The 23,530-nt window shown below is 41.0% G+C and overlaps 1 protein-coding gene across 2 annotated transcripts; it reads right to left on the bottom strand.

Annotated features, from left to right (window-relative positions):
* Window positions 1-2,566: 2,566 nt before the first annotated feature.
* LOC124124862 (transmembrane prolyl 4-hydroxylase-like) lies at window positions 2,567-23,530 on the bottom strand. Of its 2 annotated transcripts, XM_048397271.1 has the most exons (9): window positions 23,405-23,530; window positions 18,947-19,167; window positions 14,497-14,578; window positions 13,034-13,226; window positions 10,296-10,353; window positions 9,294-9,430; window positions 4,860-4,950; window positions 3,324-3,428; window positions 2,567-2,797 (listed from the first exon to the last, which is right to left on the bottom strand). In XM_048397271.1, exons 2-9 carry the CDS (start codon window positions 19,127-19,129, stop codon window positions 2,648-2,650), a joined length of 999 nt encoding a protein of 332 aa, XP_048253228.1. In that variant the 5' UTR covers window positions 19,130-19,167; window positions 23,405-23,530; the 3' UTR covers window positions 2,567-2,647. The 2 variants fall into 2 exon arrangements, with proteins under 2 accessions (XP_048253228.1, XP_046344139.2); XM_046488183.2 differs by lacking the exon at window positions 23,405-23,530 and having other exon boundaries at window positions 18,947-19,277.

Genomic DNA, 23,530 nt, shown 5'->3' with positions numbered 1-23,530 from the left:
CACTTTCAATGACTCCCAATATGGTTTTTTAAATATTTATAGAGGAAGTAATAAGTAGAAAATGGAAAAAAACCATATCAATAAAAGTATTAAAAATCAGAATGCCATATAATATGAAGTTAATTCTAGATTTTGATCAGCTGGCGTTCCTGCATATTGATCGAATCCTTTCATTAAACGATATCTCATGGGATCCACACACTTCACAATAATTAGATTCCAAAGTGTTGCAATATCCCGATGTTGTGGCTCATCTAACACGCACCTGTTGTTCCCTGGAGCTGATCAGGCCCCACAACTGTCTCGCCTCAACACAATCCGTTTTAACTGTCCAAATTAGACCTCCCGTATTCGACGTAATAAGCGCCCAGGGCGCTCTAAAAATTAGAAATAGGGGGCTCTTATTAGAATATTATTTTGGTGGAAAAAAACAGAGTTGAAAGATAAATTTCGTGGTTTATGGTGACAGACTGAAATGTTTATGTACGACAGATATATTTTCCCAGAATTTAATTGCCCATAATTAAGGGTGCATATAACACAAGAGTGTGTATTATACGCGAATATATAAGTCTTGTGTACATTGATCAATCGGAAGGGGTGCTTATTGGAAGGGGTTCACCAGCCAATATATCAGCAAATATCGCCGTGGGCGCTTATTACGTCGAATACGGTCATATCTTTTGACTGGTCTGACGATGTGTATCAAACGTACCTTCAGTGATCACATATTCCAACTATGTGACGGCGGTCTGTAAATAATCGAGTCTGGACCAAACAAGTGATTGACATCATGAGCATCGATCCACGCAATTGGGACACGATGACATGCTTCCTCCAAGTCATCGAGCCTGACCACCCGATCTCGTTGGTCGCCTCTTACGAAAAGCATCGGTTACTGAAGACCTATTGTGACCTGTGTCGAATGGGCCCCAGAGAATATCCTGAATAGACTTCTTGTGTTTTCTGGAATACTGCAGAACAGCAAAATGTCGCTGGTAAGGGGCGGGCATGTCGTTGCTGTCTTGCTGCTCTTGGTGCTAGCCTGTGGAATCGGGCAAGAGCATCACTTGGGCTTTTGTCACAAAACGTGGTGACCAGAGATATCGTTACATATCTATCTTCAGAGGTTCAGAAGATGACAAATTCCCCCGCCCCACACATATTCGAAAGAACAAATCATCCGACTGTCCCTGTAAGTCCAACTTGATGAGAGAATCTATCTAATCTGTTTGTCCGTATACAAGAATATATTGACCAATCAAAACTATACCATTAAATTGGGATTCGGAACTTTGTATTACTATGTCAAGTATTGAGTCAAAATCAAACTTATTGATAAAACTGAAAGCAAATGCAATCTGAAGTTTACTGAGAAAACGATATATGTGAAATTCTTCCTCATTGATAACGTCTATGCACAATTTGGGGATAAGAAATTGGGGGAAGTAGTAAGCATCCCCACGGGCACCAACTGTGCCCCCCTTCTTGCTGATCTGTTTCTTAGCGTCTGAATCGGAATTGCTCGGATTGGCAAACAAGGTAATTTGGCCAAGAAGTTTAACTTACGCTTCGGGTATATTGATGATCAGATATTGTTCAATACCAATCAAATAGCCAATTCCCTTCCACTGATTTACCCACCTGAACTAGAAATAAAGGAGACCAGTGAGACCGCCTCATCTGTTTCATATTTAGATCTATGCATAAAGATTCAGAGTGACAAAACACTCTCCACAAGGCTGTGTGACAAGAGGGATGACTCCAACTTTCCAAAAGTCAACTTTCATTTGACCTTGACCCTTGGTGTCTACATTTCACAACCTTTTAGCTATAATCGAACATGTTCTTTAAATGCCTAAGGGGCGACCAACGAGATCGGCTGGTCAGGCTCGCTGACTTGGTTGAGTTCGGCCTTAAACAACAAACACACAAACAAAAACAATGTTACACTTTCTAGTACACACTGGTCAAGGCTCGATTATTGCAGACCCTCTTTAATACTAATACACGATCAATACATCTTTTAATTCATATAATTAGCAGTTTAACCAAGCATGCTGTTTTTTAGCCAAATATCGATTTATGTTAGTTTTAGTTTGTCCAAATAGTGTGTCATGCTATCAATCACCACGTGACTGGCCGAGATTTTAATATGTACGGGCTTCTGTGACTAGCGGGAATTTTGCTGATCGAAACGTAAAATTATTTACAATATAAAGATTTACAAGAGAATAACCAGTCTCGATTATCCGACGAGACAGATTCCATTAGAGTGAGTATGGTTTTCGCCGCTTTTAGCAATATTCCAGCAATATCACGGCGGGGGACACCAGAAATGGGCTTCACACATTGTATCCATGTCGGGAATCGAACCCGGGTCTTCGGCGTGACGAGCGAACGCTTTAACCACTAGGCTACCCGACTGCCCCGATTCCATTAGATGTAAGGGGCAAATCACTTACACGAAAATAACATTGACTTACGTACTTTTAATATGTTAGATAATTGTAGCCTATTTTTGGTAAAGAGTCGGAGAATTGAGTTCTCAAACAACAAACGCATATTTATTTGGAACTATTCTGTTAATGAAATGTTTTCTTATAGTTGTTTGTGGTTTGTTGAAAGAAGACATCCATCCCTGACGTCATGTCCATCTGTCAGTGTAGAAGCTGTTGCCGAACTTCCTGTTGAACTGCGGAGCGCTGATCCAAGAATTAAATATCCATTTTTCTCCTTTGATGACGTCACATCCGCCATGGAGGGAAAACTTGTCGGCGATGCCGAGCCAACCAGTCTGGAAGGAAGCAAAGGGCTTTTAATTTTCTGTACGGTACCTGCACACGAGAAACACATAAGCATTCAGCTGCTAACCGCCTGTTCAGTAACTATACGCCAGGACACGATAAACACGTCAGAGATCGACATGCAACGTTCGAAGATCAGGGAGTATTTTAACACTATTTCGAGACATACAAAAAAAAATTCTCCGAAACCGGAGCCGAAAAAGTTCATTTAATTTCAGACGATCCAGCGAATTTTTGAGCCCGATGTTTTTCCCAGCTTTTTCTGGAACATAGATCTACCATTCTCGTCAAACAAAATCCCAGCTGTGTAGAAACGAACCCAGACTGATTCTTATGACAATACCGATAGCGTATAGCAGTGATAAACAACATATTGGGCTATACATGTAAAATTGTTCGGGGTTTTATCCCATCCCAAATAGAATACCTCTAAAAAATCCAGAGCTTCAAATTCGGAACAAGGGAACACATTCCCTATAACACTTTAAGTGGATGCCGTTCCCTTCTCCCCCCTACCTCAGGGTCCCGGATGTTGTTGTACCACATGACTGCCTTCCCCTTCTTCGGCCGCACCAACAACGCCGACTTTTGGCAATATCGACTCAGATCAATATCCTCTTCCTGAAGTGGAGAAAAGAAGGGTGTGTGATTCTGGTCACCGCTCTGGTAGTGAGTGAGTGAGTGAGTGAGTTGGGTTTAACGCCGCTTTTAACATTATTACAGTTATATCACGGCGTGTCAGCTTAATGTGGGAGGAAAACCCAAAGTGATGCAGGTCTCGGACGTTAACCACTTCGGTGAAACCCACGAGGACGGGTATGGTGCTGACAAACCTAGAAACATAATCGAGGCGAACCGGGATTCGAACCCACAATCATAGGTTTCTGGCGTGCCCAAGGGAAGCAACTCTGTACAGCGAATCGCGGCGCCTTAGACGACTGGGCCACCGCTCTGGTAGTGAGATCAACAGAGGGAGGAGACTCAGAGAAACTATTTCTAGCAAGATTGGTTCAAGCCGTTTCGGCACCAATTTGTTTGCCTACTGTCATATTTTATTATGTATATCAATTTAACAGTAAAGTATTATACATGTACTAATTACACTGATACAATGTCACGTATTACATATTACATCCTCGATGATCCAGTGTGTATTGTAACTCAACTCAATACCATTGGAGCTTCTGAGTACGATCTAAATGACTTGACGCTACAATTGGCCATCCTATCAAAATTACAATCTGGGTTGAGATATACCCAGTACAAAGTTAGCGATAGGATAGAGGGAGATGATGACGTCATTTCCGGTACCACCTTCATTGGCTAATTGGTCCAGGGCATGTAAATAGCGCTTATTACAACGTCTTGACCAGGACCCCGTTCCTCCACGCGATCTTAGCGCTACGATGATGGTAAGCCTAAGTTAAAGTATGGGACTTTCGATCACCTTAGCGCTAAGATCTCTTTGAGGGGACCGCCTCCGTGGTCTAGTGGTAGAGCGTCAGCCCGGAGTTCGATGCCCGGCCGCGTCATACATAAGACGTTAACAGATGGTACTTTTTGTTACCCTGCCTGGCGCTCGGCATTGAGGGGCTAAAACAAGGACTGGTCGGCTCGGAGTCAGCATACTGTGTCTGGTAAACTGCGGCATGGTATCTCAGTGGGCTAGCACTATAAATCGGCATCAGTTCGGTCTAGTACACACACACACACACACACACACACACACACACACACACGTACACGTGCATGCACGTCGCTACAAAGGTGCAATAATCTTGGACGCGACGTTAAACCCCATTTCACCTCACCTCATCTCACCTCACCTCACCTCACCTCTATGAGGAATGGGGCCCTGGGCAGGAAATGGGTGTCAGCGAATGGACCACAAAGGCGGATCCGCCATTTTGAAAAGGGAGGGGTCCAATATATCAACATCACACACCTATCGCCTACGGACCATTGTCTCCTCTTAATAACTGTCATGTACAGCGATCCCTATTCATGACGTTTAACAGTCTGGTGTTTGGGAAACAAAGCCCTCAAACTCACCTTGAGTTCTGTGGTTGAACGGTCGGCTAAAGGAAACGCTGTCTCCCCTCCCTTCTCGACATCATTCAGGTACACCATCACTGTTATATACCTGTTGACGAGCGAGAGATTGAGTGAATATTGTTTTACGCCGCTTTTAGCAATCTTCCAGCAATACCATTGCGGAGCCATCAGAAAAGGCCTCGAACATTGCGCCCATGTCGGAAATCGAACGCCAGCCTATCCCACCACCCAAACCTATTGACGAAACGGAGAGAGCAACATTACACATTTGAACAGACACTTATTTAATTCAAATGAGCAAAAATTCAACGATTTCATTAAGTTCCTTGAATAGTTTCAATTTATTTCTTAATGATTTTTTTGCATTGATAATGACATATTACTTCTCTTCCAAAACATTTGTTTGTAAAAATAGTATACTAAATTGTTTATTCAAATGGTGTGTAACAGCTTTAAAAAATATTGATGTTATAGTACAGTCGAGGGAGACAGCAGTTCCTTGTGACACTGGTTACTGTGTGTATCAGTGTAAGGTATATCACACGTAGGTAAGGTATATGGTGTAGGTATATCACACGTTGGACGCCAATGTGTATCACATTATAAGACTTAGAATTATTAAATTCAAACAGTCAATACCAGGGAATAACCAGTCTCGATTATCTGAAACCATAAGGCGTAAAAAGGCAAAATAGCTATGAAAATTATATGAATGGATCACTGGAAATCAGTGATGACACCAGGTGTTCGGGAAAAGGGTGAACACACCCTGGCCAAGCGGCAGTATCCACCATTCACACAACTTGCACAAATCGTAAGTGATCTTTGTTGCCCAACGTCAACCAGAAACAGAAGAACGCCGTGATACTAAATCTGGACCAGACAATCCAGTGACACAGCATGCCAACTTTGAACCACCCATGTAACTAGCAGAGCAGATGAAAATATCACTTACCTTGACATTTTTTTTCACGTTAGTTAATTTACGGATCCAAATTTCATGCCAAGCTTTATTACCTTTTTCTACACAAGCTTTATTACCTATTTCTACACAGGCTTTGTTACCTATTTCTACACAAGCTTTATTACCTATTTCTACACAAGCTTTATTACCTTTTTCAACACAAGGTTTATTACTTATTTCTACACAAGCTTTATTACCTTTTTCTACACAAGCTTTATTACCTTTTTCTACAGAAGCTTTATTACCTATTTCTACACAAGCTTTATTACCTATTTCTACACAAGCTTTATTACCTTTTTCTACACAAGCTTTATTACCTATTTCTACACATGCTTTATTACCTATTTCTACACAAGCTTTATTACCTTTTTCTACAAAGCTTTATTACCTATTTCAACACAAGGTTTATTACCTATTTCTACACAAGCTTTATTACCTTTTTCTACACACGCTTTATTACCTATTTCTAAACAAGCTTTATAACCTTTTTCTACACAAGCTTTATTACCTATTTCTACACAAGCTGTATTACCTATTTCTACACAAGCTTTATTACCTTTTTCTACACAAGCTTTATTACCTTTTTCTAAACAAGCTTTATTACCTATTTCTACACAAGCTTTATTACCTATTTCTACACAAGCTTTATTACCTATTTCTACACAAGCTTTATTACCTATTTCTACACAAGCATTATTACCTTTTTCTACACAAGCTTTATTACCTATTTCTACACAAGCATTATTACCTCTTTCTACACAAGCTTTATTACCTATTTCTACACAAGCATAATTACCTTTTTCTACACAGGCTTTATTACCTATTTCTACACAAGCTTTATTACCTATTTCTACACAAGCTTTATTACCTATTTCTACACAAGCATTATTACCTTTTTCTACACAGGCTTTATTACCTATTTCTACACAAGCATTATTACCTTTTTCTACACAAGCTTTATTACCTATTTCTACACAAGCATTATTACCTTTTTCTACACAAGCTTTATTACCTATTTCTACACAAGCATTATTACCTTTTTCTACACAAGCTTTATTACCTATTTCTACACAAGCATTATTACCTTTTTCTACACAGGCTTTATTACCTATTTCTACACAAGCTTTATTTCCTATTTCTACACAAGCTTTATTACCTATTTCTACACAAGCATTATTACCTTTTTCTACACAGGCTTTATTACCTATTTCTACACAAGCATTATTACCTTTTTCTACACAAGCTTTATTACCTATTTCTACACAAGCATTATTACCTTTTTCTACACAGGCTTTATTACCTATTTCTACACAAGCTTTATTACCTATTTCTACACCGCCGCTGCACTTCGCATATAGAAGTTAATCACCCATACCATCTTGCCATCAGGGACATGAATATATTGGTGGGTTACACTAGAAACAGTGATTTAAACATAACTTGTTATTACAATAATGATTATTTATCTCTGAAGACGATAATTTATCAATAATGAGTTCAAGGGCTTGGTGATCTTGGAATGATGTTTTCTAAACGCTTCTTTATGACTGTAAATGATATATGACCATAGAGGTGTAAGATGCTAATTCACCATGACGTAAGGAAATAGATCCAATTGTATTTCTTCAATGATATAAAACAACAAAATGCTTCATTCAAATTCGGTATGGCGTGTGATGCTTATTCAAATACATGTTCGATTGTAACTTCTAGGTTTGTACAGTTGATAAGATCCAAGTCGGTAGGGAGCGCCATTCGTTTTGAATTTCACATTTGTGTAAAAGTTCAGTCTGCTAAGATGAATTAACCGTTTTAGATTTCGCATTGATTAAACTGTTTATGATGGAATCGTATTAGTGCCACATTCTAAATTAAATATCTACGTAGATGATACTTACATCTGAAACACACCAACATGACATGCACGTGCAGCATCACTTGTTGGGCTATAAAAACATTGGGTTTTCATTTGCATGCCATCAAAATCTTACAGCAAGTGAACAGCGAAAACATGCAAAGACTGACGGAAGCCCAACGCAAGAACACCATCGGCAGACTGCAAACAAGAGAATAATCTTAACCTGTAGCCAGGTTTTTCGACGTAGCACCAAGCAGCGTTACAAGACTGTGGACACATGGGACAATACGTGACCTTCCCAGATCCGGTCGACCACGTTTCACTACTAGAGCACAGTACAGAGTCATACGGCTACGTCACTTAAGTCAAAAAGCCTCCACGGCCACCTCTACAACTACGGCAATATCAGGATACCGTAGGATAAAAGCCCAGACAGTGAGGAACCGTTTCGCGCTAGAAGACCAGTTCGAGTTGTCATTTTGACGGACCTGCCTCGTCGGCTGCGACGTCAATGGTGTCAAGGTCACAGAGTATGACCACAACTGCGATGGAGACAAGTTTTGGTGTAATGACGAGTCACGTGTGGGTGGTAGACGTCGTCGTTACAGGCAAACAGGGAACGCGAAACGAAACTGCACACCGAAAGTGGACAGATTTGCTGGTGGTAGTGTGTTGATGTGCGCAGCCATATCCTGCACTGGTACAAAAGACTTGGTGCAAGTTCAAGGGCATTTAACGGCCCAACGTTACATGGATGATATTCTTCGGCCACACGTCCTTCCCATTATGCAACAAGCGAACGTCATTTTCCAACAAGACAACGCCCGACCTCACACGGCAAGAATCACAACATCCAGGTCCTGCCGTGGCCCTCAAGGTCTCCAGATTTAAACCCAATCAAACATTTATTGGATGCACTGGATCAACGACTGCGACCACGTCAGCAACAACCACAGAACCTCCGACAGTTGGCACAAGCACTGCCGGGTGAACATTCCCCAGGCAACAATTCGGGATCTCACTGCTTCCATGGAACGACGATGCAAGTAAGTATTGGACTCAAATGGTGGCCACACAAGATATGGAGAACACATGACCTTACATTTGAAAATCGACTGTTCCATGTGAAAGTATACACTTGAAAATCCCGATTTAACTCGAAATATTGTTCGAATAACTATTTCTTGTTTGTTTCATTATTAACCACCGTCACAACATGGGTGTACAAATTCCTTTACCAGGCATTTTATATCAGTCAGGCAAAGGCACGTATCGAGTAGATATAATCGTAAGGGTGTATGAGAATATTGTATTTGAGTGAGTGAGTGAGTTGGGTTTAACGCCGCTTTTAACAGTATTCCAGTTATATCACAGCGTCAGTTTAATGTGGGAGGAAAGCCCGAAGTGATGCAGGTCTCAGGCGTTTACCACTTTGGTGAAACTTATGAGCACGGGTATGGTGCTCACAAACCTCGAAACATAATTTGAGGTAGCGGGATTCGAATCCACAATCATACGTTTCTGGCGTACAAGTTCAAGTAACGCAACCCTGCACATATTCACTCACTCTCTGTACTACATATTATGATAAGAGGTTTGAACCCATTACCTACACATGATGCAGGAGGTTTCGGTGTATGGAGGGCTTGACTGATAGCAGCAAGGTTTCTGCATCAGCGTTTCCCGCGAGGATAATGAACTGTCGTAGTGAGAGTGGTAATGGCCGCCAACACCATATCTACCAAACTGAAACAAAGAATGGGGGCGTGAATCAACAAATGTAAGCGATATAAGGTCGTGAAACGTTAGAAACACGTGTCTCATTATCATGTTAATCATTTAATTTTCCCTACTCACAACTGCATTTGTTGTGATCGTAATTAGCAGCAAATGACTGAACCGTCGTAAAACATTGAGGCTCAGATTGTAACAGGAAGTGTGTTCAGAGTTACCTCCCTTGGTTGTTAACACACAGTCAAACTTGAGAGTTGGAGAAGTTTCGTGATTTGATTTGACGCGAAGGTAATTCGAGGCATTTTACGACCAGACTGGCGCTAAGAACGGATTGGATTCTCGACTGAAGACACCGATTTTCTGCTATTTGGGATTCAAGAACGGGGCGCGGCATCTTTCAAGACACTGGACAGTCTAGACATTCGTGAGTGCAATGACATATATCACAGGGTATATATGTTACCTTAATAGGTCAATTTGGAAATCACCTCGTATCACATACAGTGTTAAGGAATTTTAGGGCGAGCAAATATATAAATGAATTCTGACTGATTAAAACATCTACTTTCAATATTAGTCGTATGAATGTGATTCGGATTTTACCGCAAGTACTGCATTGTTTAGGTATGTCGGTAGGTCGGAATGCTCTAGGATTGTCTGCATACTATCAAACGGCCTGGTGACATAGTTAATTTAAAATAAGCTTCTCATATAATCCAATCATATCATTTACATCATTTTTGTTTGTCTTTAACGCCCAATCAAATCTCTATCAGCAAATAGTCGAGGATGATTATTCTCTTTGGTTGAAGTTTTGTTATTCTAATGAGAGTTAACTTCATCTTCGACTATGTAGCCAATGTTATATGTTACCAACCTGATACCATTCGCTTTCTTCAATGAGGTCCAATGGGAGCTCCGTCAATAACGATATTCTGAAAGGCGAGCAGGAATATCGCCACTATTATTAATTCAGTTATTTGGTTACTAAAAGCAGTTATAGAATTGGAAATAATATATATATATATATATATAATATATTTTTATATATAATGGAGTTTAAATCAAGGAAAGTGTTGAAAGTGAGTGCATCATGAACTATCCACGCCATTGAGACGAGATGGTACGAATATCACCCTAGTAACAGGGTATAGTCACTTCCGGTCTAACTACATCACTTCCGGCTTTTGGAAAACACATGACCAATGCAGAACTTTGGTCGTATGCTTCTAGCTGTGTACCTTTAAAACAAAGTAAGAACTTATATCAGGTTGCAGATATGAAAATGACTTGAATATCAGTGTATTTCAAGAACATTCTAAAGGATCGATCCAGCATATCAACCAAATATGATGTCCTGCGGTCGAATTCAACGACATAATAGCGTATGGTACTCAATGTAAGAAGAACGAGTATTTACAGACCGTATTTACAGAAGCCGTCATATAGCGGGAATTTTGCTGAGTGCGGCGTTGAACAACAAACTGTGACCTTCTGATGTTCTATTGTCATCAGTTGTCATTCATTAGTATCCACAACATGCTTATATCAGTATTCATCTTCCCGGGGGCGGTCGGGTAGCCTAGTGGTTAAAGCGTTTGCTCGTCACTCTGAAGACCCGGGTTCGATTCTCGACATGGGTACATTGTGTGAAGCCCATTTCTGGTGTCCCCCGCCGTGATATTGCTGGAATATTGCTAAAAAGCGGCGTAAAACCATACTCACTCACTAACTCACTCACTCATCTTCCCGAGGCAAGGAGTTAATTGACTTTCATTGTCCAGTTTCCACCCTTGCCTAACTAGGCTGGAATTCCTGGGCTCGATCGTAGCGCCGCCAGTGGTTATTACGAGTTATGTCCCTTTTAAGCCTTTCCTATGGACCAATCAGATTCCACATCTCGTGTCACTTGCATTCGTTTCAAACAAAACGGCGGCGCCCAGTCAAGACGATCTTATCGATAATCAAGATCTATATTGTGATAAAACGGGGCTTACATCGTGAAGCGCATCAAATCAAGTGAGGACCTTGATTAGAAACATGAAAAGACTTGGAAATTATCTGTTGACAACGAGTTCGCGCACATGCTTTGCAAATCCTGCAGTCGATCGAAATCTGCACAACAGTTTACTCACCGGATTTCGATTTCGGTGCGCGATTATGATTGGACTATGCATAGACTCGTTAGTCCAGCCAAAATGTAACTCCATAATACCAGCCTAGTTCGGCAAGGGTGGAAACTGGACTTTTATAGTTGGTTAACTCCCTTGCCTCGGGAAGATGATCAGTCTTCAGAAAAGGGGTTTATTGTGAAAACAAAAATACTTCACGAATGACCTTCACATCACGTCGTATATATGTATTTCGTCGGTTAAACAAAAAAACAGGGGCGGTCGGGTAGCCTAGTGGTTAAAGTGTTTGATCGTCACGCCGAAGACCCGGGTTCGATTCCCGACATGTGTACATTGTGTGAAGCCCATTTCTGGTGTCCCCCGCCGTGATATTGCTGGAATATTGCTAAAAAGCGGCGTAAAACCATAGTCACTCACTAACTCACTCACTCATCTTCCCGAGGCAAGGAGTTAATTGACTTTCATTGTCCAGTTTCCACCCTTGCCTAACTAGGCTCTAATTCCTGGGCTCGATCGTAGCGCCGCCAGTGGTTATTACGAGTTATGTCCCTTTTAAGCCTTTCCTATGGACCAATCAGATTCCACATCTCGTGTCACTTGCATTCGTTTCAAACAATACGGCGGCGCCCAGTCAAGACGATCTTATCGATAATCAAGATCTATATTGTGATAAAACGGGTCTTACATCGTGAAGTGCATCAAATCAAGTGAGGACCTTGATTAGAAACATGAAAAGACTTGGAAATTATCTGTTGACAACGAGTTCGCGCACATGCTTTGCAAATCCTGCAGTCGATCGAAATCTGCATAACAGTTTACTCACCGGATTTCGATTTCGGTGCGCGATTATGATTGGACTATGCATAGACTCGTTAGTCCAGCCAAAATGTAACTCCATAATACCAGCCTAGTTCGGCAAGGGTGGAAACTGGACTTTTATAGTTGGTTAACTCCCTTGCCTCGGGAAGATTATCAGTCTTCAGAAAAGGGGTTTATTGTGAAAACAAAAATACTTCACGAATGACCTTCACATCACGTCGTATATATGTATTTCGTCGGTTAAACAAAAAAACAGGGGCGGTCGGGTAGCCTAGTGGTTAAAGTGTTCGATCGTAACGCCGAAGACCCGGGTTCGATTCCCGACATGGGTACAATGTGTGAAGCCCATTTCTGGTGTCCCCCGCCGTGATATTGCTGGAATATTGTTAAAAGCTGCGCAAAACCATACTCACTCACTCACTCACTCACTAAACCAAAAAACAGGGGCGGTCGGGTAGCCTAGTGGTTAAAGTGTTCGATCGTAACGCCGAAGACCCGGGTTCGATTCCCAACATGGGTACAATGTGTGAAGCCCATTTCTGGTGTCCCCCGCCGTGATATTGCTGGAATATTGTTAAAAGCTGCGCAAAACCATACTCACTCACTCACTCACTCACTCACTCACTCACTCACTCACTCACTAAACCAAAAAACAAAGTCATACCTTCGTTGAATGTTGAGTAATAAATTGTCCATGTCCGGTCGGAGGAAGGTGGTCTGTGATATCCGTGTCCGGTCGCCGGTTTGTTTAGTGATGCTCCCTTTCTGACCGATCATCTGAGCGACTGTGAGGCCATTGGCGGTGGCAAGGTCGATCAGTTTGTCAGTCTCGTCTGACGTAAGGAAGTCCGGGATCTCTGAATAAAAGAGTGAGTGAGTGAATGCTATTTACGTCTCATTATGTGTTATTCAAGGTACAGTAGACTACGGTTATATCGAACTCAAAGGGACCACTAATTTTAGTTCGCAATAACCGTAGTTCGTTATAAGCATATATACAACATATATACAACAAATGTCTGGGACTAAGAAATAAGTTCGTTATATCAGTCAGTTCGTTATAAGCGTGTTCGTTATAATGCAATGATCCACGCCTTCGGGATAGAGTCAGTTCGTTCCTCTTTTGTCGGCTCTATTTTCCGCGGAATAGCCACAAGTAAAACATTGATTGGCTGAGGTCAATTTGGTTGCCGAAGCAGTTTAACATTTGTTTTATTGTTTGTTTGTTTGTTTGTTGTTTAGTTCCATATATATGACGGCGGCCTGTAAATAATCGAGTCCGGACCAGGCAATCTGCTCTGACAGGCATCAACCAAGTCAACATCAACCAAAGGATGAGTGAGTGAGTGAGTTGGGTTTCACGCCGCTTTTAACAGTATTCCAGTTATATCGCGGCGTGTCAGCTTAATGTTGGAGGAAAGCTCTAAGTGATGCAGGTCTCAGACATTTACCACTTCGGTGAAACCCACGAGCACGGGTATGGTGATGACAAACCTAGAAACATAATCGGGACGAACCGGGACTCGAACCCACAATCATACATGTAGTTTTCTGGCGTGCCCAAGGGACGCAACTCTGCACAGCGAATCGCGGCGCCTTAGACGACTGGGCCACCCGTGTCCCCCCAAAAGATGAAGTTAGTCGCCTCTTACGTCAAACGTTGGTTCCTGAAGGCAAACTTTTACCCGGAACTTCCATGGGAGCAGATTAAAAGTAGCAGTACGAAAGCAACATCTCTATAAATACCGTGCAGGATATTGGCTAAGTATTAAGAGTTGGAAAAAGGTTGTATGTAAATATCCGAAGGGGTTTGCCGTTTACTCGTTAAACCGTGGGGATTCCGAGTTAGGATAGGTCCCCAGCAAACTATGCTGGTGGAACGACGCGACTTAATGGATCGGACCAGGCTCCATGACCTGGTTTATTGTGTCGTATCCCAAATGCGTAGACCGTTGCTTATGATGTCAATCACTGGATTCAATAAAATTAGGTAAGATAAATTCGTTGTCCAGTTGATGTAGCCTCCATGTTAGTTTATGTCTATGTTCTATGTTCTACATTCTATGTTCTATAAACTAACATACATACATCAACCCGTACTAATCATTCCTGCCATCGCATTCTTACCAAACAAAGGTGGGTTTCTTGCCATAGTGATTCTCCGATGTGATTGACAGGAAGTCAGATTCAATTCTGTGATGTCACCAACCTGGAACATAAAGATGCATTTAATGTATTTCACATGACCTGGCATTTCCTATGATTATAGAAAGGGTTTTGTCGCTTAACAATATGGTTGACATGGTGGCCATATTGAAAATCAATTCATGGACATATGTTTAGAAACTGAAATAAGATTTGGAGATACTTTGCCAGTGTTTCTGTTGACGGCTGTTTGTCAGCAACATACTCCTCGACCCGTGAAGATCCGGGTTAGAATAGGTCTTCAGCAACCCATGCTTCAGCCGCGATTCGCTGTGCAGAGTTGTGTCCCTTGGGCACGCCAGAAACCTATGATTGTGGGTTCGAAACTCCGGTTCGCCCCGATAATGTTTCTAGGTTTGTCAGCGCCATACCCGTGCTCGTGGGTTTCACCGAAGTGGTAAACGTCTGAGACGCCGCGATATAACTGGAATATTGTTAAAAGCGGCGTTAAAACCAACTCACTCACTCACCGTAAGAGGCGACTATGCTTGTCGTAGGAGGCGACTAACGGGATCGGGTGGTCAGGCTCGCTGACTTGGTTGATTCATGTCATCGCATCGCTGTTGCGTGGACCGATGATCGCGATGTCAATCACTGGATTGTCTGGTCCAAACTTGATCATTTACAGACCGCCATCATATAGCTTGAATATTGCTGAGTGCGGCGTTAAACAACAAACAAACCAATATACATCTCACCGGCAAGTAAATATCAATAGCCTAACTAATACCAGTGATGCATTTTTACAATAAACCATCGCATGCTAGGTTATAAATTGTCTCCTCTTTCAGGAAATTTCATCAGCCGCCATTTTACTTCTACCATGTAAAGGTAACACATTTCATGTAAGGATCCATTTCTGTCAGAATGTTGCATGATGGTCCATCCTGTTTATGTATCAGAAGGTTTACTTTGACATTCATACATATATTTGTTATTTATATACGTTTCGTAATTTATATTATTTCGTAATAACCGTAGTTATAAGCATATAAATGCCAATCAATATTCTGGACAAAAAGTATATGCAAAATAATTGAAAGGTCTTAATGTTCCCAAAGTTACAACTACCACGACAACAAATTTCAAATTAATTAAGTCTGTGTCCGCTTACGTTAATTATATCGATTCAAGCACACACACACACACACACACACACACACACACACACAAATATATAGTAGACAATGACATGGTTCAGCTCGGCGGAGGTGTAGTCGAGTGATTAAAGTGTACGCTCGTCACGCCAAAGGCCTGGGTTCGATTCTCCTCATGGGTACTTAGTGTGAAGCAAGCCCATTGCTGTTCCCCTCCGCGATATTGCTGGAATATTGCTTGAAGCGGGGGCAAAACATACTCGCTCATTTTCATCTTTTTTACAAAACAAAAATGGCGTGTTCTGTCAATAATATCGGGTGTGTTTTTATCACTGAGTCTAAATATAATACCCATCTGACACAATCATTTCGAAATATGAGGATTTGTAGTAAATCAGAGAATAAGCGTCGAGAATATGTATGCATATATATTGAATTTGAAATTGCGAAATTTTTGTAAATACCTGGGAGAGGGCATTCTAAGTTGGAAGAACTTGTCCCCCAATCCCGTTCACTCCTTGTGAATAAATATGTTTAAATCATAAGCGTCGACCAAGTCAGTTTGTCACGTACCATCAAACATGGGTGTATACTTTCTTTGGTCTGGCAATAGATAATAAGGTGAGGTAGTAAGGGTGAAATGCGGTATAAAGTCGCGTTAAAAATTATTGCACTTATATAGCAACGTGCATGCACGTGTGTGTGCGCGTGTGTGGTTGCCTATACTAGTCCGGACTAATGCTGATTTTATAGTGCTAGCCCACTGAGATACCATGCCGCAGTTTAACATGAATACAGACACAGTATACTGACTCAGAGCCGACCAGTCCTTGTTTTTGCTCCTTAATGCAGACAGGGTAACAACAAGTACCATCTTTTAACGTATCTTGGTATGACGGGGCCGGGGATCGAACCCCCGACCTTCGGCTCTCCGGGAGGACGCTTTACCACTAGACCACGGAGGCGGTAGTTTAGTCAGGACACAGATACACACATAAAATGGAATTTCTGTGTTTGGGTGTAAAGAGTGGATCGGTTTACAGGGAATTTAAAGTAGTTTTGAGGAAACGTGTCCAACTCGGCGTGAGACGTTTACCTGTCCGGGATCAATCCGCGGAAGAATATAATCCCTTAGTTTCAATACAGCGCACCTGGCACTGGTGTTTTGGACGTCAACGTCAGGTACTTCTAAACCGCGTGGAGGCGTCCCCAATGTTTGTATTCAATGGAATGGCTAGCCAATTTAATAAGCACTGTCAATACCGCTATACCGTCGAAACATAGCGACCTCGAGTATATGACATTCAATCTCAATTACAAGTATATGTGACCACAGACATTGATCACTGCAGGGAAACAGCTATAAAGTGAGCTATCCTCCACGACCTGGCGTTCATTTTACACGTTGTAAATTGTGATTAGTGACAAACATGTACTGATGGAAATCATCAACTAATAGATTGATATAAATCATAACATTTGAATTTACCAACAAAAAATAAGAAGAAGTTTATTCATGAATGAAGGCCACATGGCCCAGAGTTCATTTACAAGAATAATTTATACTATGCACATGCACAAATTTTCTTACAACAAATGTAACAAACGTTAATCTTTTTGGCACTTGTATTTATATAGGTAAATATATTTATAAATATATGGGCAGGTATTTAATAACACAATCATTTCTGGCAGAAAGAAGACTGATAAATTTTGGGACAGATGGTTGCACATGGTAACATTTTGGAATTAAATTTTCTCTACTACTTTTATAAAAAGGATAAATTAACAAAAAATGGTATTCATTTTCTATTTCATAGCGGTTACATTTCATACATAAATTAGACGATGACTGTGGTTGTATTAAATCGAGTTTTCTGTACATTTAGACTATGGCTTAAACAACGGAATTTACATAAAGCTCTAAGAAGATCTCTTTCACATGCTTAAGTAGACAGATATTTTTCTGGTTCGAGTAATGATTTAGAAGATGAATAAACATCAAGGAAAGAAGAATTGGTGATTTTGTAATGCCAGTTTTGGAATTCTATATCTTTACATCGTTGTTTGAATATAACCATGAAGCATTTCATATCGCCGCAATCCTGAGACAACCACACATATGAAAACCCAGTTTGAAACAATAATCGTCTTATAGAAGAAACCCAGTTAGTTTGACCATTTTCGTCAAATGCTTTTAACATCTGGTAACAGGCATATGGATATCTTGTTTCATGTAATCTAAGCAGTCGACACCAGTACTTAATACAACGACTGTAATAGTGTACGCGTAGTGATGCTCTTCCAAGCTCACCTAGAATTGCATTTGTTTACTGACAAAAAGTCATTTGCTGGAGTGCCAAATATATTCATCCATGCTCACAATGATTAAACAAACACATGGTAGACAATGAAATTTGTCAGCCAAACCAAACCTTTCATCAAACTTTAAAAAATCGAAATACCAGCAACTTGAGATTTCTCCAATCAAATTAGCTTCATATAGAGGTATTGAATACTTAATAAAACGACCAAACGAAGCGTCGGAGGGCGCAATGATACACGTCAACACTAAATGGAACAGCTAGTGACTAATGAGTAAACCAATCTACCAAGGTGCAATGGCAACTAGGTGAACCTTTTCAAACACATATTTTCAGTTTTAGTGAGGGGTGGTTGGTGTATGTGTATAAGTCTAATAGTACGTCAACAAAGTGATCTTCAGCCATGTAGGCGTTTTCTGATGTGTTGTTCTGGATAGTTAGCAACATAATATTGCTAAGTGCTGCGTTAAACATCAGTGAGTGAGTATGGTTTTACGCCGCTTTTAGCAATATTCCAGCAACATCCCGGCGGGGGACACCAGAAATGGGCTTCTCACATTGTACCCATGTCGGGAATCGAACCCGGGTCTTCAGCGTGACGAGCGAACGCTTTAACCACTAGGCTACCTGACCGCCCTCCGCGTTAAACATCAACCAAATGAGCAAAAATGAAAGAAACCTTTGACACACACACACACACACACACACACACACACACACACACACACACACACACACACACACACACACGCCTACCCAAGGGCCGCAACTCTGCACAGCGAATCGCGGCACCTTAGACGATTGGGCAACCCGTGCCCCCTACACCGATTGATAGGGCGATGGGGTAGCCTAGTGGGTAAAGCGTTCGCTCGTCAGGTCGATTTTTTTACATGGGTACAACCCTTGAAGCCCTTTTCTCCGACTTCTCCCTAACGCACAAAAGTAGCTTACCTGTCCAGGATCAAAGCGCGGAAGAATATAATCCCTTGGTTTCAAAGCCGCGCACGTGGCAGTGGCGTTGAGGACGTCGACGTCGGGTACTTCTAAACCGCTATGGAGACAGTAACGCGTGCTGGTTTGGCACAACATCTTCGTTGTCAACACACACATCACCACCAGCAACAACGTCGTCATGGCGAGTACCAGATGCAGTGGAAGTAAATATAACCAACCTGCGTTAAGAGAAAATAACCAATGATACAAAATTCAACAATAATCAATCACTCAATGTCAGTGGACGTCAGATGTGGTTGGGCTGACTCTGCCCAATGAAATGACGCTGAACTACAGTTCCTGAAGTTGAGATATGGACACACATATAACACGGATACACATAAGACACGATATATATATATATATATATATATATATATATATATATATATATATATATATATATATCCCGGTTAGACCGATACATTTGTGTCCATTTAACACCGACGGATGAAATTAAACCGTTTTATATATACACAGATGACAGTAATGTCTTATGTGGGTGTATTAAATGTTCACGAATGTATGAGCTGATTTGACTTCTCGCTTGTTATTGCCATTGATTCCCCGTTATGCTGTTAAAGTTGTACATTAGTCCCATCCTGTGTAAACATGTCTGTCTGAATATTTATAAAAATAAAATTAAAGCGACAAACCCCTTTCCACACTCATAAGAAATATCTGCCAATAGAAGAGTCGATTGTACCATTCCGACTATATCATGAGCATGTGTTTTTGAATCACTATCAAATAGTGATGATACCAGGTGTTCGCGAAAAGGTGAGTATGGTTTAACGCCACTTTTAGCAATAATCCAGCAATTTCACGGCGGGGGACACCAGAAATGGGCTTCACACATTGTACCCATGCCTTGAATCGAACCCGGGTCTTCGGCGTGACGAGAAAACGCTTTAACCACTAGGCTACCCGACTGCCCCCGCTAAAAGGTAAGCGTATCCTGCCCCACTGGTGGCACCCGTCACAAACACATGAGAAGGCAAGTCAATTGTTCACCTAAAAAACCCATGAACATGTGGTACAAGTCAAAATAAGGAAATGCATCGGACATCATTTTTGTCACTGGTGCGTCAAATTTGGAAATGTCTTCCACATGTCCATTGTAAACCATTTTGAATGCTTTACCGAGGCCTTGAATGTTGTAAGCTTGATAATACAGTTTCTGAGCATAAGTCGTATGACGCTTTTTGAAATCTTGGTAGAAAGAGCATGCTCGATTGTACCTCAAAAGTTGACACCAAGGGCTGGAGCAGGGGGAATATCGCTCGACATAAAGGGAAAGTGGACTATTGGCAATTTGAAGTCATCCTTCCTGTCATACAGTTTTTTGGAGAGTGATTTGTCACTCTAAATCTTTATGCATAGATCTAAATATGAAACAGATGAGGCGGTCTCACTGGTCTCCTTTATTTCTAGTTCAGGTGGGTAAATCAGTGGAAGGGAATTGGCTATTTGATTGGTATTGAACGATATCTGATCATCGATATACCCGAAGCGTAAGTTAAACTTCTTGGCCAAATTACTGGCCTCATTTATGTCTAGTTGGGTAAATCAGTGGAAGGGAATTGGCTATTTGATGAATTTGAACGAAACCAAGCTAACACTGATGGTTAGACTAAATCTTCCCAGTAACCTATGCTGGTCAAAAGAGCGACGACGTTGATCGGGTGGTCAGGCTCAGTGACTTGGTGGATTGTATGGCATCGTACCATTTATATAGATCGATGCGCATAATGTCAATCAATTATTTTACTAACCGCCGTCATATAGCTGGAAGGTGGCCGAGTGCGGCGTTCAACAACAAACAACCATTTGAGAAACGGGCTAGGAACATCCCAAAGACGTTGTTACATTGTGTGAGTAACATTACTGTGCGGAATCCTTGAAATATTTATGTACTATTTTCAGACGATATGACACCAATATATAGTACAGTAATCGGTCTAAAGAAGACTTAACAAATTTGCTTTGTATTATCATAAATGGCATCTCAAGGTCAACGTTGATAAAAAATAAGGTAATTTTGCTTTCGGAAAAACTGGCAGGCTAAGAAAACAGAGAAATAATTCAAAAAGCTAACAAATATCATCTTGCCCACTTTTCAAATAGCGGGTCATGTTACGTAACCAGGAAATATTTTCGGAGCAAGCGCTTAAAGTTATGAATATTGTTTGATCCTACCAAGCAAAATTTTCCAAAACATGTTTTACTGCAAATATTTGATATTATAATACTTCCAGTAATGAACTAAGTTGCAGAAGTCTGGGGATTTTATCCATCCTCCGACGTTTCACGTGTTTATGATAACTTTTATTAAATATATACTTCATCGTGGCAGAACTACACCTTATGTGGTTGCAAGGGTGAACTAGGCGGGTGCTCTCTTTGAGTCAGTGTATATATATAGTCCAGATATTCGTGCTAGTCAAAACTCCAACCCACTTTAGCAGAACGGGGTTCCGATTGTTGGGCAATGCGTGTTTTCGGCTGTCAATGGTTAACCAATGGTTTGAAAATATTAAACTTTTCCCTAAACTTGAATTGTATAAATTAATTAAGTTTGAAAATTGTTTTGAAGTGTACTTATCTGCAGTGACTATACCTGCGTGCAGAATAGCATTAGCTTAATTGCGATGTTCTGGCTGTTCTTATGATTGAAAAGGGCAGAAATTTTGGTGTACCAAGAAATGCGCGTCTTTGTCCATTATGTGTAAAACCAGTATTTGAAGCATCATCTTTGTCTCGTATGTCCATCTTATCATGACTTGAGATGTAACATTCTGCCAGCGTATTTCTGTAAGTTTCCTACTCTATCTAAATTCCAACAGTTGCTTTCGTCACTCAGTATATTTGTCATATAATGTTCAGCCAAATATGTTTTCTTTGGTTTGAAAAAATCGTTGTAAACTCTTGTTTCAAGATGCCTCTGTGCAATTGTACGGCGCTCCACACGTTGAGTGAGTATGGTTTTACGCCGCTTTTAGCAATATTGCAGCAACACACGGCGGGGGACACCAGAAATGGGCTTCACACATTGTACCCATGTCGGGAATCGAACCCGGGTCTTCGGCGTGACGAGCGAACGCTTTAACCACAAGGCTACCCGACCGCCCCTCCACACGTTGAATCTTATTATGCCATTGTAGTGTGGAATGGGCCGGTGGCCCTTTACTGAAATATTCTCATTCAGTTGTGCGAGTGGTGAGTGCTCCCGGTAGGGCACCACAAGCCTACTACCCTTTATCGAGCATCTGATGCCACGTATGTGCAGTGATCCTTTTATAGACTTTTCATCCCTATTTTGCCTTTTACTCCAAAAGGAGTCCATTTCGACAGACAACTGAAACTGTCTATGGTCTGGGCCCACTTGCACAAAGCGACCTTAGCGCTAATATGATCGTAATATAGGCTTACGGTAGTCCAAGCGCTAAGATCGCTTTGTGCAAGTGGGCCCAGGTGTTGACGTTTTATATTTACAAACATAAAGAATTCGTAATCCATAAAAGAGTCGTATCTCGATGTTTGTCAAGCTTCTTAGGACTTCAAATATAACACAGTGTCCAGTAAGAATAGATAGGTAAATCTGTATTCCACGATCTATTTATTTAAGAAATAAACGACGAGTGGTCGTTATTTATCGTACAGTAAAACACTGCCGGGAGAATAAACCATGAGGGGCGCGGCCCCGAGTGGTTTATTCTCCCTGAAGTGTTTTATTGTATTTTATTATGTGAGATATCAACATTATGTACAGCCTCTTTAAGGATGATGATTGACTCCCTCAATAGAATCCGACCTCGAGAATGTCGGACAAGTACATCTTATGCACAGTTGGATATTTCCCGCATATTCTGAAAATCCTAATGTCGGTTACCTGTACCTTTTCTCCCAATTCCGATTGTAAGATCTTTCCCGCTTTTGGATGCGATCGTTCGGCTATCGCGTTTATCTGCGTTGCCCAGCTACATATATGGGGAACAGCTTACTGAAAAAAACCAGTCCCCTCTTAAAGATAACGTCTTTCAATATACGATTTCATCAAGTTGCGAGTGCATGTTCGAATCTCCAGAAATGATGTCATGATAGAACAATGTTTTATCGTGAAATATCCCACACTTCTTCCTTCATTGTTCTTTGAGATTTATCGCGTAGATGTCTTATATTTAAGCATATGACACATTCACGCATGTGCCTCAACATGACAAATACACGAAACAAAATACGAATTTAAAAATTGATATTACGATAAGCTTCCTTCTTAGCAATTTGCTAAAAACAAATATCATAATAAAATGCCGCATGTTCAACACATACCCTTGCAGAGCACCTCTCCCTTGAGTTCTACACGTCTAAAACAAAACAAGTTTTACAACGATTTGATTGAGATCTCTTACTTACTGCTATATCCTTGTGAAATCAAAGCCAAACGCTGGAGGGCCGTATAATGTCCACCACGCAAGAAGGGTAAAGACGATACACTCAAAACCCCGTGTGCAGTTGCTTGTGGTATAATATTCACTGTGG

The sequence above is a fragment of the Haliotis rufescens genome, unplaced genomic scaffold (assembly GCF_023055435.1).
Source record: "Haliotis rufescens isolate VD_foot unplaced genomic scaffold, xgHalRufe1.0.p SCAF_17, whole genome shotgun sequence".
In the NCBI taxonomy this organism is placed as follows: Eukaryota; Metazoa; Mollusca; class Gastropoda; order Lepetellida; family Haliotidae; genus Haliotis; species Haliotis rufescens.
Note: the sequence above shows the minus strand (reverse complement) of the source record. Positions and strands in the feature narration are given on the sequence as shown.